Source organism: Apteryx mantelli, chromosome 19, assembly GCF_036417845.1.
Source record: "Apteryx mantelli isolate bAptMan1 chromosome 19, bAptMan1.hap1, whole genome shotgun sequence".
NCBI classification, from domain to species: Eukaryota; Metazoa; Chordata; class Aves; order Apterygiformes; family Apterygidae; genus Apteryx; species Apteryx mantelli.
In genome coordinates, this window is record NC_089996.1 from 10,017,828 (window position 1) to 10,031,953 (window position 14,126).

The window sequence follows — 14,126 nt, forward strand, 5'->3', positions numbered from 1 at the left end:
TATTTGGGAAGTGTATCAAGATGGTCTCAGCTCTTCTTTAAAAGTTGCTTCCTCCTTTTTTCCCTTTTTACAGATGGCTCTGGAAAGACAAACTGTCTGGCTTGCCAGTCTCCTCATTGCTTTACTGTAATGTTTGTGAGCTAGTCATAGCCCTTACCCTGGTGGTTGTCTGGCTGGGGACTGGCACTGCCAGTGAGGCTGCACGTAGCCTGCTATAGTCTTCCTTACACTTGCCAGCTGTCTGCCTACACATGAGCTATTCGGGGGGACGTTAGCAAAGACATGAGCTAGCAGAGCAAGCCAAAGACTCTTATGTTCTGCCCTTATGTCCTGATGCTTTCTTTTGGTTCTGCTTGTGTGTGTGTGTGTGTGTGTGTGTGCACGCATGCCCACACATGAGTCTTTGGTCCCAGTCAGGCAGACAGTTGACCATTAGTTGCCCCACCTGGCTCCAGCAGTGCTATTTGCGTGTCTGAATGTTTATGGAACTGGGGCCAAAAAGCAGACAGGATGTGAAAGGCGGTAAAGCACTGGGTGTGGGATAGGCTATGGGGAGAATCATCACTGCTATCGCATGGTACTTCAGGTGGCACACACCTGTCTCCAGGGATCATGGTGTTTCAGACTTTGTGAACATGATCTTTCCGTGCTCCATCCTGTCTCCAAACTATTGAGTTAAGAACTTGCTGTGTATATTTCAGGACCCCCACCCTTATGACTGATTTAAGTTCCTTCCCTTATCTGTTGCAATGTTCTCCATTTATCAGTCATAACCATTTCAAAAGCATCTCATGAAATGCTCAACAGCCCTCACATTTCAGCGTAATTCTATCTTGTATCTCCTAAATGTGTCAGCTGGCTGCCAGCGTTTAGATGGCAGCTGGGAAGGGATAAGGGCTGTGGGAGAGAGAGGAGCAAAGAGGAAGAGGGTGGGGTCACCTAAAGGAAATCAGGGGGGTTTATGTTTTTATGAATTTTATTTTTAGAAGCTTGATGGGACATGTTACTGAAGCTGTACTGGCTGAATGATAGGTTGTAACTGCAAATGTTGCAAAATGACATTGCTGTTTAGGCTTTGAAAAAGCTGGAATTAACAGAAGATGTTTTAAGATGGGCACCAAAAACCCCACAGTACTCAGTATCCCTATAGGTCTCAAAAGCTGTGGTCTTTATCTGCAGAAGTAATTTAATCTCTGTGCTAGAAGAAAGAATCATGCCTGAACCTCCTTTTATCAGTCCCATTTAACTCTCCCACTACAGATTGTTCCAGCAGAAGTATCAGCAGTGGTGGATGGAGTTGTAACCTTGCTTACAAGGTCACACAACTTAACCTCCATCAAAGATTGCCACTCACTGGGTCAAGGCAGGCGGCTTTGGGGAATGATGGGCTGGTGGGTCTGATCTGTTCTAGGGACAGGCTGAGCTGACATGCCCAGGAGTGCTCTGGGAAAGCTAAGGGGGAATGGTACCATTGAGCAGAGAATGGGTTGTATTTCTTGGTCTTAACTGATTTTTTTTTTTTTTTTTTTGTATTGATAGGAGGCATCGCAGCCCCGACGGGATCGAAGGCGTCTCTCTAGTGCATCCTCCAGTGGGCAGTGGACCCCAACTCCTGACTGGGTAAGGGAAAGTTGGACAAAGGAAATAAATAACAAGAAAAAGAGTTGTGGCTGAAATGCTTTTTTTTTTCCAAAGCACAGACTTCCCTAGCTGCAGATTTCTTCATGGAGAATACTTTGACTTGTGGTCAAAACTCTAGAAGTTCACTACCACCTGTAAAGAAGTATTTTGTTTCTGTTTTAAACCAATGACCCACTGAATGTCTCATAATTCTAGTGCTGCCTGACTTGGTGAATAGTTGTGGTGCGTTTAGCTTATCCACCACTCATGATTTTTGCAAACCTCTTTTGATATGAGACAGTGGAGATAAATGCAGAAAAACTACTATTGCAGCCTGTGCACTGATTTCCCTGTGGGCTTCTCCACTCACAGGTGATGTCTTGGAAGTCAAAGCTGCCCCTGCAGACAATCATGCGGCTCTTACAGGTGCTGGTCCCTCAGGTGGAAAAGATCTGCATTGACAAGTAAGTACATTTTGGGAGAGGAAGGGGTGTGCAGTGTAGAGAGCTCTGTGAGGTTGGTAGTTTGGGTTTGGAGGGCCTCTAGGGGAAATCGGGCCAGCAAGTCTAACTTACTCATTTCTGTTTTCTTGTAAAATATAATTGAAAACATCGCAACTCCAGCAGAGGAGGTGTTATGTCACTTGCCAAGCTGGTTGTTTTTGTGGTCCCTTCTCAACTCCTCTTTCAGTGGAGGGAATGTGTGTTCTTGGTGGTCAAGGTCATTGGCTGTGTGTGCGTGCATGTGTGAATTTGCTTAAACAGATACTTTTTGCTGCAGCAGTTCTGGGGGTGTCTGTGGGACATGCCAAGGATGCTCCTGTTCTGTCTCTTTACAGGGGTCTCACAGATGAATCGGAGATCCTCAAGTTTTTGCAGCATGGCACACTGGTGGGGCTGTTACCTGTCCCTCACCCCATCCTCATTCGCAAGTACCAGGCAAACTCGGGCACTGCCATGTGGTTCCGGACCTACATGTGGGGAGTTATTTATTTGAGGTAAACCAGCTGGGTGCGGTCTAACCTAGTCATTTTACAACCATTTTTACAGCCCGCAGGGAATTGCATGCACTTGGCCAGCTCTAGGCTGTCTCATGTTTAGAGGACAGAAGGATGTGGTTCTATTGGAAATGACTAGGGTGAATCAGTTGCTCTGAAACTTTCTGTTTGAGCTGGAGACATGAAGGGAGTTGATCTTGGGAGCACTGCTTGTTTGGGAACTGGCAGCTTTTCTATTCCCTGTTGTTGCTTGGAGGGGGTGGTGCAGAGATTTGATACAAAGCTCTAGCTTTGTGGGATGTTGTAGAAATTGTCGTCCCTTTAAGGCCCATTCTCTCTCAACCAGTGATTTTGTCTTCTGCAAAGGTGACGGTGTTCTGTATAGCCAATCCTGTAACCCTGGTGGTGGGATTTGAATTCCATGTACCTGGTCACAGAGAGTAAAGTGGGTCTTGTCTTTCTCTCCCAGGAATGTGGATCCCCCTATCTGGTATGACACAGATGTGAAGCTGTTTGAAATTCAGCGGGTCTAAGAGAGCACTTACCTCTGCTAAGAGAAATACACTGGATCTAAGGACTTTGCTGTGTGCTGCTTCATCACAGCTATTTCTGCATTTCATGTCCAGCTGAGAGACCAAAAGGACAATCACTTCATTTACCTCCCTGTCACTTTAAGCTTTAATTGGGATCTGCTTGGACATCCCTCCCCCCAGCTCACTTCTCTTCCCTTGCCCTTCACCATGAACCTTGAGTGAAAGATGTCTAAGGGATCATCCACTCTTGTGGTTGCACTAGAAATCAGACTATTCTTAGCTCTTCTGTTACTCTTTTGCTCCTCGATTTGGTTTGGAAACCGATGTGACCCTGTCCTTGCCCAGGTCAGAGTCAACATTTAATTGAAAAAGACTGGCTGTAAATTGGGTGCGGGGGGGGAAGCTGCTATTCCTGCAGAAGATGGGGTTTTGGAAACCTGTAGTTACTTCCATGTGGCTTCATAAAGTTTCCAGGGTATCCCTTCTGACTGCAGGTGTCTCCCTGGTGTCTCAGTTGTACATTGGTGGTGAAATCTTTCCTGGTCAAATGAAAGGAGCAGTTGCTGACAGAGATCTTTGTTCTTGTCTCAGTTCTGAATCCCTCTTCTCCTTTCTTGGAAAGCTGCTTAAGGGCTTTTGCAGTAACCAGTGCTTCAGTGTGGTATGAGAAGCTCTTCCTTGGCTTCCAGGCCCACCAGCCTGTCCTTCATGGTGGGCTGTCACACTAGAGTGTGTGTCACTTAGGAAAGCACTGTTTGATCCATGTGAGCATGCAGGAGTAATGGGCTGGTTTGGTGGGAGCAAGAAGGAGGGATAGATCTGCTAAACTCTATTAGGCTTGTTCAGTTCACTGAAAGGACAGTGTTACTTGGCTTTGGAAGAAGCCATAATCTGCCATCTTTGCTTGGCAGGTTGGTGCAATGTAGGGAGTGGGAGGGCCTTTTGCACGCTACTGTCTAGGGCAGTGAGGGAGGCACTCAGGGAAGCTGTAGGAGGAATTTGGAAGTTGCAGGAGGAAAAGCATCTCCATATCACTAGGGAGTGGAGACTGCTGAGGCGACATTGGATTCTTCAGGGCATTTTGCTAGTGACCAAGCTATCAGATCTTGAATGTATTGGGTCCCAAGCATGCAAAGTCTGAGAAGCCAGAGTGAGAATTAGCGGGAGACTGGCTGTTGCTGGCCTGGTTCAGCAGCACAGGATTGCACATTGGTAGGTGGAGACATCCTGGGGTTTGAGTCAAACTTTATGCCCTCCTGGGAGGGCTACTGTCTTAGACCTGTGTGGTCTTTGGGCAGTGAAATGTGAGGGGTCCTTCCATGAACTGAGACCTTTCTCTCTCCACCAAAGCTTAGTCCTTGGTGCTCTGGGCTTCAGGCTCTCAGGAGGATCACTGGTTATGGGATGTTTGCTATAGCTTAGAGCCAGCGAGGTCACTCCATGGGAACTGTTCTCACGCCCTTAAGGAAGGGGACAGATATGGCGCACCCTTTTGTGTCTTCTGACCCTTGCCTAAGTTTTGAAGCTAGAGCTATAGCAACACAGCTGCCTTTCCTCTCCTAGAGAGTGTGCTGCTTAAGTGTACTGGTGGCTCCTGATGGTAGTTAAGTGACTTCCTCCTTTTGGTGCTGAGAGTGGGCTGGAGTCCCCAAGCCAGTTGACAGCTGAAATACAGCCTGAATTGTTTTTCTGAAGGACATGAAATATGTGAAGTAGAGAGAGGTTATTTTCCCGTCCCCCCTCCCCAATCTCCAATCCACTCTGCCATCTACCACTACTTGCACCCTGACTCCATCTCTGTTCAGAGGTGGACAGGGTGAGGTCTCTGTTTGCTTGGAATCTCTCTCATATTTAAGAATGTGATTTGGTGGGGCCAGCCTCTGATTGTACGACACTCATGCCTTGCAGCTGGAACGGGGCATGCTGTGTCCCATGCGCTTGCCTCTTCCCTCCCATGGATCTGCTGGTTCTCACGATCTCTTCCGTCCTCTTTTCTGCTCTGTTTCTTTGTGAGTTCCTCTGGAATTTTCTTTTTGTTTCTTGGTGTTTGGCGTCTGATCTTTGTTCTGTGGAAATCAACTTGCACTGTAAACTATTTGCTTATTTACAGAGAGAAAGATAAAGATTATCTGAAACATGCAGTTGGCTGCTTATTTTTTTCCCAGAAAGGTTTATAATCTTGATGGCTTGTGCCTGGGTGATTTGTGCTACTAGGGGAACATGTGCAGACTTCCTTTGCAATGTGTGAGGTTTTATTTTCTTTAATCAAAAATGAACATTGAACTCTGGAAAATGTGTGAACTGTGTTTTTGGCTCTTTCTGTGCTATGGATAGGAGACATCATCAAAGCCACCTTCCTCAAAGGAAAGAGAAAATAAACTAGATGAAACAGGACCAAGTCTCCTGACCTTGTGAGCTGTGTGCTAAAACCTTTGTGCAGCTGAGACCCATAAAACAGGCACCCTGGCCCTAGGTGAGCTCTGAGAGTGGTTCATGGATGGTAGATGACAAAGGATGGTGAGAGCAAGTGGGCCCCTGGGGTGACATGGCTATGTTGGCTTCAGTAGTCGCAGCTAGCTCACTTCTCACTGAGCATTCAGATTACTGTGCTCAACCCTGCTGTTGATCATGTGGAGTAGCTGTGGCAGGGCAATTTTAATTGCATGCAAACTGTGTGGTGATGGTTTTACCCCTCCTGGATGTTCACAGAAAGTAGACCCAGCCCAAAGCTTGAGTCGTGTAGAACTGGAACCCTCCCTGGTGCATCAGGACCCCATGCTCCTCTTTGGGCTGGAGGACTGCTTCCTTTGTTGTGCATTGTGGTATTTCTTACCTTCATCTGCCGTTTTAGAACTAGGCATTGTTGGGAAAGGACATAGAGGGTTGTGACCACTTACTTGATTTACAGTGGCTGTTTGCAAGAGTTGGAGCTGGTGGGCTTCCCTCCTGTTCATGTTAGTCAGATACTTGGGTAGTTCATCCTGTTCCTACAAAGATCACAAGCAAACTTCTCTCTCGGTACATACTTGTCTGTAGTACTTATGGGACTTCATATTTATACCTCAATGGGAGACCTCCACAATCATCTGTTCAGTGGAGGCTCACTAGCTTTAAGCAGGTTTATATCACAGATAAAACCCAGGTCATTGGTTAGCCCATGAAGTACATCATTCCTTGTCCCCAAGCTGTCAAAAACTAGGGAGAAGGTTTGAGTTCCTGTTTATCATTTGAAAGGGCCAGACCTTGGCATGTATCTGCTTTGGATCCCTTGGTACAAACTGTGAAATGAGAATAATAATTAACTTTATTGGAGCCTAATTTATCCAGCTGTTACTTCTCATGATATATGTCTGTTGACACAGGCCTAAGTGAAAGCATTTATTGGGCAAAGTTCATGCTCATGCTATCATTCTTGCTTTTAGCCTCAGAGGAAGGTGTCCCTCTGTCCTTGTGATTCAACATTCAGGCTAGGATGTGTGTGGTCAGAAGTTTCTAGCTTTCATTACTGTTCCTGTCTTGGGGGAGTTTGCTTCTCTGAGATTGGAGCGGGGAGAAGCCATTGTTAGGCTCTGATCCACACTCCTCCTGGGATTGATTTATGGAGGAACAGAAGCAGTAACATAGATGCATTTTGTTAAGAGTCATGAAGGATTTTGATAGCAAAAAATGGATTGATTGTAAAACAAGGCCTGCCCTTAGATCTCATATAACCTCTGAACACAAGAGTGGTGCAAGTCAAAGTCAGCTGACATTGAGTCTGCTCTTTGAGTGTAGAGCAGACCCAGAGATTTCACCAGATATATGTGAGCATTCAATCTGTCTTTATTTCCATTCGTCAAGCTCTGTGTTTGAGACCCATAGTCACAAGCCCCCATGTTCTCCCACGTGCTTCCAAAGCAAGCATCTTCTATGGAACAAGTACTAATGGGTCTTTGATCAGGCACCACGCTGTGTATTTTTATTTCTTTATGCTCAGTGTGCCTTGGGAAATGTTTGTGGATGCACTACATTGTGTGCGAACCAGTAGTGGGGAGAAGTGTTGGTGTGGGAGAGATTCACAGTAGATTTGGCAGTAGCTCTTTCTTGAACTAGCTTATGTGCGATGGTAGGACCTTTGCTAGTACGCACTGGTGATAACATCATGCACAAGTAGCATCAAGTAAAGATCAGCCACAGTACTTCTCTAGAGCTTCTCACTCAAGGCTCTGAGTGCTTGTAAGGAGAAATCTGTTTACTCTCCTTAAGGTGAGGTAATGGTATTGCTTCCATTATAGAGAACAGGAAAAGATACACTGAACTGGTGAAGGTCTGAAGGCCTGTCCTGCTCTTTGTCGTTGAGAGCTGCAAGTTTTTGGCTCTTCAGTGGTGTCTTGGTCCCTATGGGACTCATCCAAGCTGGTTCCCCAAGTGTTAGCACCAGGAACAAGCAGAAATAAACCTTGTTCTGACCATTACAGCATGCTACCCAATATACTGATCTTTTGGGAAATTAAATGTAAAAAAGTGTATGTTTGGTTCATTTTTGAATGATCGTGGATGTGTGTCCTTCTAGTGTGCCTAGTACTGATAAGTCTTTTCTGTGCTGCAGGATGGCAGATTGGTGAGCAGTGGAGGGGCTGGTGTCTGTGACTGTAGATCTGGAGGTTCAGTGGAGTGTAGGTCAGTCTCTGCTGCTCTTGTTGAAGGTTGCTCTTGTATTCTTTTGTCTGGAAGATTTCAATAGGAGCGGGTAAAGTCCCACTTGCTACCATAGTGTCCGCTGGCAGACTACCACAGAGTACCAATGTGCTTCCTTAGCTCAGTAAAACAGTGTGTGGGTGTTGATTCTGTTGTTTATGGAGAAAAATGGTAATATAAAACATCCTCCTTTTCTTCTGAAACTCATGGAGATGTGTAAGGAGAAGTCAAAGCAGAAGCTGGAAGGAAAAAATCTGAAAACCTTCTATGTGTGTGTCTGCTGCTTACCACATCTTTGTTCAGCCTCATCCTTCTACCCCAGTGTTTGAGGTGAGCAGTCAGCCTAGTTCAGGCTGAGATGTAGACCTCCAGGAGTCCCCCAACAGAGTGCATCCGGTAGAACACACCCAGTGGGAGGCCGAAGTTCACAATGGCAAACCAGGTGGAATAGCCGTAAAATAACTTCTCCAGTCCGTTCTCGAACACAGGGTGAGCCCCAAATGTGGGCATGATCCACAGCTAAAGAGGTGTAAGAAAAAAGAGCAGAAGTCAGAGGATGGCAAACTGTCCCTTATCTGCACTCTGATCTCATTGGGGGCTCAAGTGGTTCTAGGAATATCTCAAGAGTATCAAGGGGGCCTCCCTGCTAGAGGAGAGAAGGCAAGTTCCCTAGTTATACTGCTTGCTCTTTGCTAAGTCAAATCCTGTTGTACTCCTGGAAACTTCATGACAGCATCATTCTGCCCCAGCCAGCTTCATTTTTCTATTGCGGACTGGAGTTGTCCAGATTTTCACTGCTGCCTTGGCCAATTTGCTTTCACTGGTTTAAGGCCATGATGAAGATCCATGTAGCTGTAAGATCCCAGAGCCCAGTGTGCTTATGGGTGAGTTTCAGTCCTGGAGACTACTGATTACAAAGACTCACTACTAGTTTCCCATGTTTCTCCAGTTATCTCATGAAACATTTTTAATGAAACCCTTAATGAGTTTGATAATTTCCTCAGAGGTTAAAATCACAGCACAAGAATTTGAGCTGTCTCCTTCCCTGCACCCAGAAAACCTAGCCACGTTTGACTCAGCTTAAAAGAGAGCATTTAGAATCATGGGAGTAGGGCGTTAACAGAAAAACTGGTCTTGACTTGTAATGATGGTCTTACCAGGAGGTTGAAACTTGGTGGGCAAAGGTTGCTTCTCTGGAATGATGGCCCAAAGGAAAGAGGAGAACGGGTCTGTATAGAGCTCAGCCAAGTTTTGATATGGCAGAGAGAACAATACTTACTATGATGTTACACAAAACCAAGAAGAACGAGATCTCCCTTAATGCTTTCCTCTTCCAGCTCAGGTGAGAGTAGGTATGGATGTATGACAGAGAAACTCTCCGGATCTCCTGTCCCAGCTCCAGCACGCTCACTCGTCTCTGGTTGTGGGCTTCATGATCCCGTTCTTCTTTCAACTCTTCCTCTTTTCTGAGAGGTGGCTGTGTGTGCTCCTGTTTGCTCTTTGATGTGGCTGTCTCTTCATGGGAGGGCTCTGAACCCACTGCATGCTGCCCAGCATGTCCAGTGTGTCTGGCCTCAATTGCTTCTGCAAATGGCTGCCTGTGGAGCCCGTCAATAATGAAGACGTTTTGGGTGATGTGCTGAAAGATGAGGAGGACTGAATAGGATAGGATGAGGCTGTTCAACAGGTCCCTGGGGTCGGTGGCCACAATCGCGACAATGGAGAAGTAGGACATGCCGATTTGGCCAAGGGCTGCCCCCATTAGCAGGATCACGTCAAGGCTACGGGTTGGGTTCTTCAGTGTGTCCAGGTCTCTTTTTTCTAAGGCATGGATGATTGTCCCAATCACTGCAGCAACACTCATCAGCGGCAGGAGCACAATGTAGTAGGAGTAATACATCACAAAGATCTGGCGGCTGGGTGCTGAGCCAGTGGCCTGAATCTGGTACATCATGAAGACGCAGATCCCGATGATCACAGCAGCAGCACCCAGCAGTGGTCCAAAGACCACACCCTGGAGCTTGAATTTGGGTTTAATGTGAGAGGCATGGTGGTGGCTGATGCGTCTCCCCACGTTCTTCCACATGACATACAGCATGGAGCAGCAGACAAGGCAGTACTCAGTGTTGAAAGGGTAGAGCAGGATGTAACCCTTCTGGAAGACCTCGCAGGCAGTTGTGTTTGGGCACGTGCACAAGATGGTCTCGTTACCTGGAGTGAGAGAAGAGGAAGGCAACAGTTAAAAGGGAGATGGCCTGAATTTCATGGCCATCTTCAGGAGCTCTGTGTGTGCAGGAATAGCATCTGCCTTTATGTATCTCAGAAATGGTGATTGGTAGGAAGTTAAGTGATCAGTCCTCAGTTTTCAAGGCTGTAAGGATTCAAAATAACAGGATTTAGCACATGGCTTGCCCAAAATGCTAAGTATTCCTTCTGGTCAACACCATACATACAACCCTTCTTTCACAGCAGAGCCTCCTCTACCCTTGGAATATTAATTTCCCTTTATCTTTTTCCTTACTCTTAAAAGTAGAGCACAGCAGCTATGTGAGTTTCTCCTAATCTGACAATCTTTTGCTTGCAGTTGATAGGTGAATATAATTGTCATTATGTGAGCAAAAAAGGCTTTTCCTTTCCTAGCCCCTAGTTCTGTGGTTCTATGTAGCAAGTCTTTCCCCTGCAGCACATCTGCTGAAGACAACCTCCATCAATAGGGAAGTTGCAACTTTTGGGGGAACTGGTTGAGATACCTGAATCACTGAGACCAAAAACTGTTGTCTCCCCAGAGGTCAACTGTGTCAGCCTAGCACAAATAGGGATGTGTGAAAAAGGAGTCTTGCCTGCAAGTCGCTGCTCCACGTCACGTAGCTGAGACTCAATCTCCTTGTGAATGGAGTCGTTGGTCACCGCCAAGAGCCAGAGGAGGAGGTTAGTGGCTATGGTCAGCATCAGCCCGCATCTGGGAGGAGGGAAAGGCTCTTTCAGCATACGTTACCTATGGAGATTGCTTACAACCTGATCATGTGTTCACCTGCTATGCAGTGCTGCCCTCTGTTTCTTGCTTATATGTGCACAGATGCATGCAAGCATAGTGCTTTGTGCCCATTTGGCATATGGCCATTGGCACACAACTTTGCACATGCAAATCCCACTGTGCATGTTCCTATTTGGCCATTTGCAAAGGAGCAGGGCAGGCAACACCAGGCTTGCTAGCAATTGCAAAACTGGCCTAGGCCTGGGTGCAGTTGCCGGAGGGAAGACTGAGACATCTTCCAGCGCCTGATGTGGGACCCAGCAATAGGAATGGGGAGGCCTCCCCCCCGCCCCCATTCCTCAGTCAGTGAATCAGCCCTTGAACCATGCAATGTGAAGGCGTTTGGGATTGGGAGGAAGTAATAGGCTTTAGCTGTTCAAGGTGCAAGTGAAGACCAGGGGGAGCTGGTGAGCCCAGGTAGATGGAAGGAGGATGGGTCTGGTCAAGTCATAGCCTAGTTTTTGTGTGATGCAGAATATAAAGAGGTTGTGTAAGATCAGGTGAAGACAGGTCTAGCAAGAGGGTTCATGAATAGACAGAAAGGAAAAGTTTCTCTTTAGAGAAGAGTAGAAAGTTTTTTCTTTGCTCCTCGTACCTGGTGAGGTTGTGCTGGACTTGAATGCAGTCCTTAGAGCGATGCCACAGGAAAAGAGCCTGTAAATCAATAGCAATAAAGACATGAGCAGGGTGAAGCTGGTAGCCTGCCGCACTTGTGGCGGAGAGAGACGGGCAGGCAAGAAGGCACGTGTCTGAGCGGGAGCAAACCTGCCTCTGTGTGAACTGTGCAGAGACATGTGTGCATCTGCATTTCAGTGTTGGCACAGGTGTTGGCATCCCTAGGCGACTCTAGCATGTGTATGCCTGTACCTGATGCCAAAAGAAGTCTAGGGGATCTGCTTTTCTCTGTCTTGTTATGCATGAGTGTTTGCTGCTGAGAGGGAACCAGGTTACTTTTCAAATATGGCTTTGGGCCTGGGCAGGAAGGGGGAAAGAGCGTTATTGTCAGAGAGTAACAAGTTGCAAAGAGTGTGAGATATTTATGTGAGCACATGGTTTTGTGTGGGGGTGTAATTACAAATAGAGGAAGGCTGAATCTATGTAGGGAGACTGGTGCAAAGATATCTCTTTGGCCTAATCTATGAATTTCCTCTCATCTCTCCCTACTTTAATGTTGTGGAACTCCTCTAGATCCAACAGTACATCAGGTATTGCTAGAGATATTTATTTCAAAATCTTATTTCTTTGATATTTGAAATGGTACATATGTCTTTGCTTGTGAGAAAGCCTCCCATGCACCCACTTCCCCACTTGCTCCCACCCTGTGGCCTCCTGGTGATAGGACAGAAAGAACAAGCAGACTCCCAGAAGGGTAACGTGCAGTACCTGGGTGCTAACAAAAAGGATTTCGATGCAGGGGAACACAAGCTGCACGTGGGATTTGCACTGGATGTGAACCACACTGTAGCCAATCTCAAACACGTTCAGGAGGACGCTGAAAGCACCGAAGAGCAGTAGTGATCCTGGGCAAACAACAAAAGCACCAGTAAATAAGCAAAGACATGTCTGTGGAGCATCTGATCCCAGCTTGGGTTTGGAGACTTTGTGTCTCTTGGATTTGGGAGGAGCTGGAGGCCTTCCAGTTTGTAAGTCTCACGATTTTGAGAGAAGGTGAGAAAGGAGAGCCTGATTCCTGAACTTGGTTTGGTGCTTTGGCTGATTTAAGTTGTTGAGATGGTGTAAGTCACTTCCCTGTGCTTAGATACAGTGTAGGAAGAGGGTTTTCAGCCTTTTCTGTGCAATCTGGGGTGATGGAGGAAAGCTAACAGCAGATGGTGGTTTCTGCTTTGCTGGAAGAGATCAGAAATGAATGCAGGCCTGGCTGAAGGTCTCAGCGGCACCAGTCTGCAGAAGATGAGGCCCTTCTTATGTTGCTCTGTTTGTGTTTTGGCACCTCTCTGCAGCTTTAGGTACTGAGGTCTCTTGCAATTCTCTTCCCCTTAGTTCTCCATGCTTAATTAATAAGACTGTGTGCTAATTAGAAACTCCCTAATAGACTAGAGGCAGGGCAGTTTAGAGAAGCATCATTTCACAAAGTGGGGCAGTTGTGGTGAACACCTGATGGAAGATCTCCAAGGAAAGCCCAGCTGTCACTGGAACTTGAGTCACTGGACAGGAATCTTCCCTTGGAAACAGGACTGCTGTGATGTTAAACAAGGGTGAGGACAGCATGGGGCTGCTGACATCATGGGAGGGTAAATGTGGTGGTTCTTTGCTTGCTTTGCAAAGTGATGGGCTGAGCATGGGATTTGGGGTCACTCTGGCTGCCTTGAACCCACCCTCTGCTCTTGCAGAATGCAGGAGTCCAGGGTTTCTCATCAGCACATTGTAGCTCTTATGTTTCTCTCCTTTTTTTTGTCTGCAGGTTTAAGTATTAGGGAACCTTAGCAAAACAGCACTCCTAGTACTACCCCAACTCTCCCAGTGGTTGATTAAGGTGTGGAGCGTGGAGTCGGTCATTCATAAAACCTTTCCTATGTCTCTCCCGTCAAGCTCAGTTGCTGGGCTGTGGGTGAGAAATGCCTCTGTTGTGCTTTGGGGAGGGATCACAGAGCAAGATTTGCCCTGGAGGCTGAAGGGAAGCCAAGCTCAAGGCCTTGCTGGCTGCTCTGATCCCTCTCTGTGGCATTAGCTATGTCTCTATCTTCCCCCCAGCCTCATAACACAAGCTTGCAGGGACCCTGGGAGATTCCTAATGCCCTAATTACATCTCCTGTGGGTACTAGCTCTTTCAGTAGGGGGGGAAGGATTTCCTCATCTTCCAAGTGCTGGGAGAAAGGGAGAAGGCATGAAATGATATGTAAAAGCAGGACTTACCCCTAAGCCAGATCGGCCCGGCGTGGGAGTCCCGGTGCAGCACTGCGTGTGGTTGCCGGCTGGTGCCCAGCAAGTAGTAGAAAATCCAGCACACACACAAGACCTTGAGGATGGAGAGCAGGATCCAGACATCTGCCAGTGTGATGGCCACATGGTTGAAAATCATGCTGCTGAGGAAGGCGCTGCCCAGAAACACCACGTTCATGGCCAGCAACCCTGAGAAGAGCTGCCCGGCTTTCTGAGACTGCCTGTCCCCCTGCACCAGTGAAGAGCAGTGACGGTACAGCCAGGACTTTTCATAGTGGATTGTGGAGGTGTCTGGTGCAGCTGAAGCTGGCCTGTGGTTGCAGTGATGGCAGGGCTTTTGCCTTGAGACTCTGTTGGCCAACAT

General features: G+C 47.0%; 2 protein-coding genes across 2 annotated transcripts in view; one reads left to right on the forward strand and one right to left on the reverse strand.

The window, feature by feature from the left end:
* The window catches only part of HID1 (HID1 domain containing), a 31,257-nt gene extending 25,970 nt beyond the window's left edge, over positions 1-5,287 (forward strand). Inside the window, exons 16-19 of the mRNA XM_067308139.1 lie at positions 1,540-1,620; positions 1,993-2,084; positions 2,459-2,617; positions 3,087-5,287. Coding sequence (XP_067164240.1) covers positions 1,540-1,620; positions 1,993-2,084; positions 2,459-2,617; positions 3,087-3,150 — 396 coding nt within the window. The 3' untranslated portion in view covers positions 3,151-5,287. The remainder of the gene's footprint in view (positions 1-1,539; positions 1,621-1,992; positions 2,085-2,458; positions 2,618-3,086) is intronic.
* Positions 5,288-8,175: 2,888 nt separating this feature from the next.
* Positions 8,176-14,126, reverse strand: OTOP3 (otopetrin 3). Its single transcript, XM_067308351.1, has 6 exons — positions 13,736-14,126; positions 12,245-12,381; positions 11,457-11,515; positions 10,668-10,786; positions 9,107-10,038; positions 8,176-8,346 (listed from the first exon to the last, which is right to left on the reverse strand). Exons 1-6 carry the CDS (start codon positions 14,124-14,126, stop codon positions 8,176-8,178), a joined length of 1,809 nt encoding a protein of 602 aa, XP_067164452.1.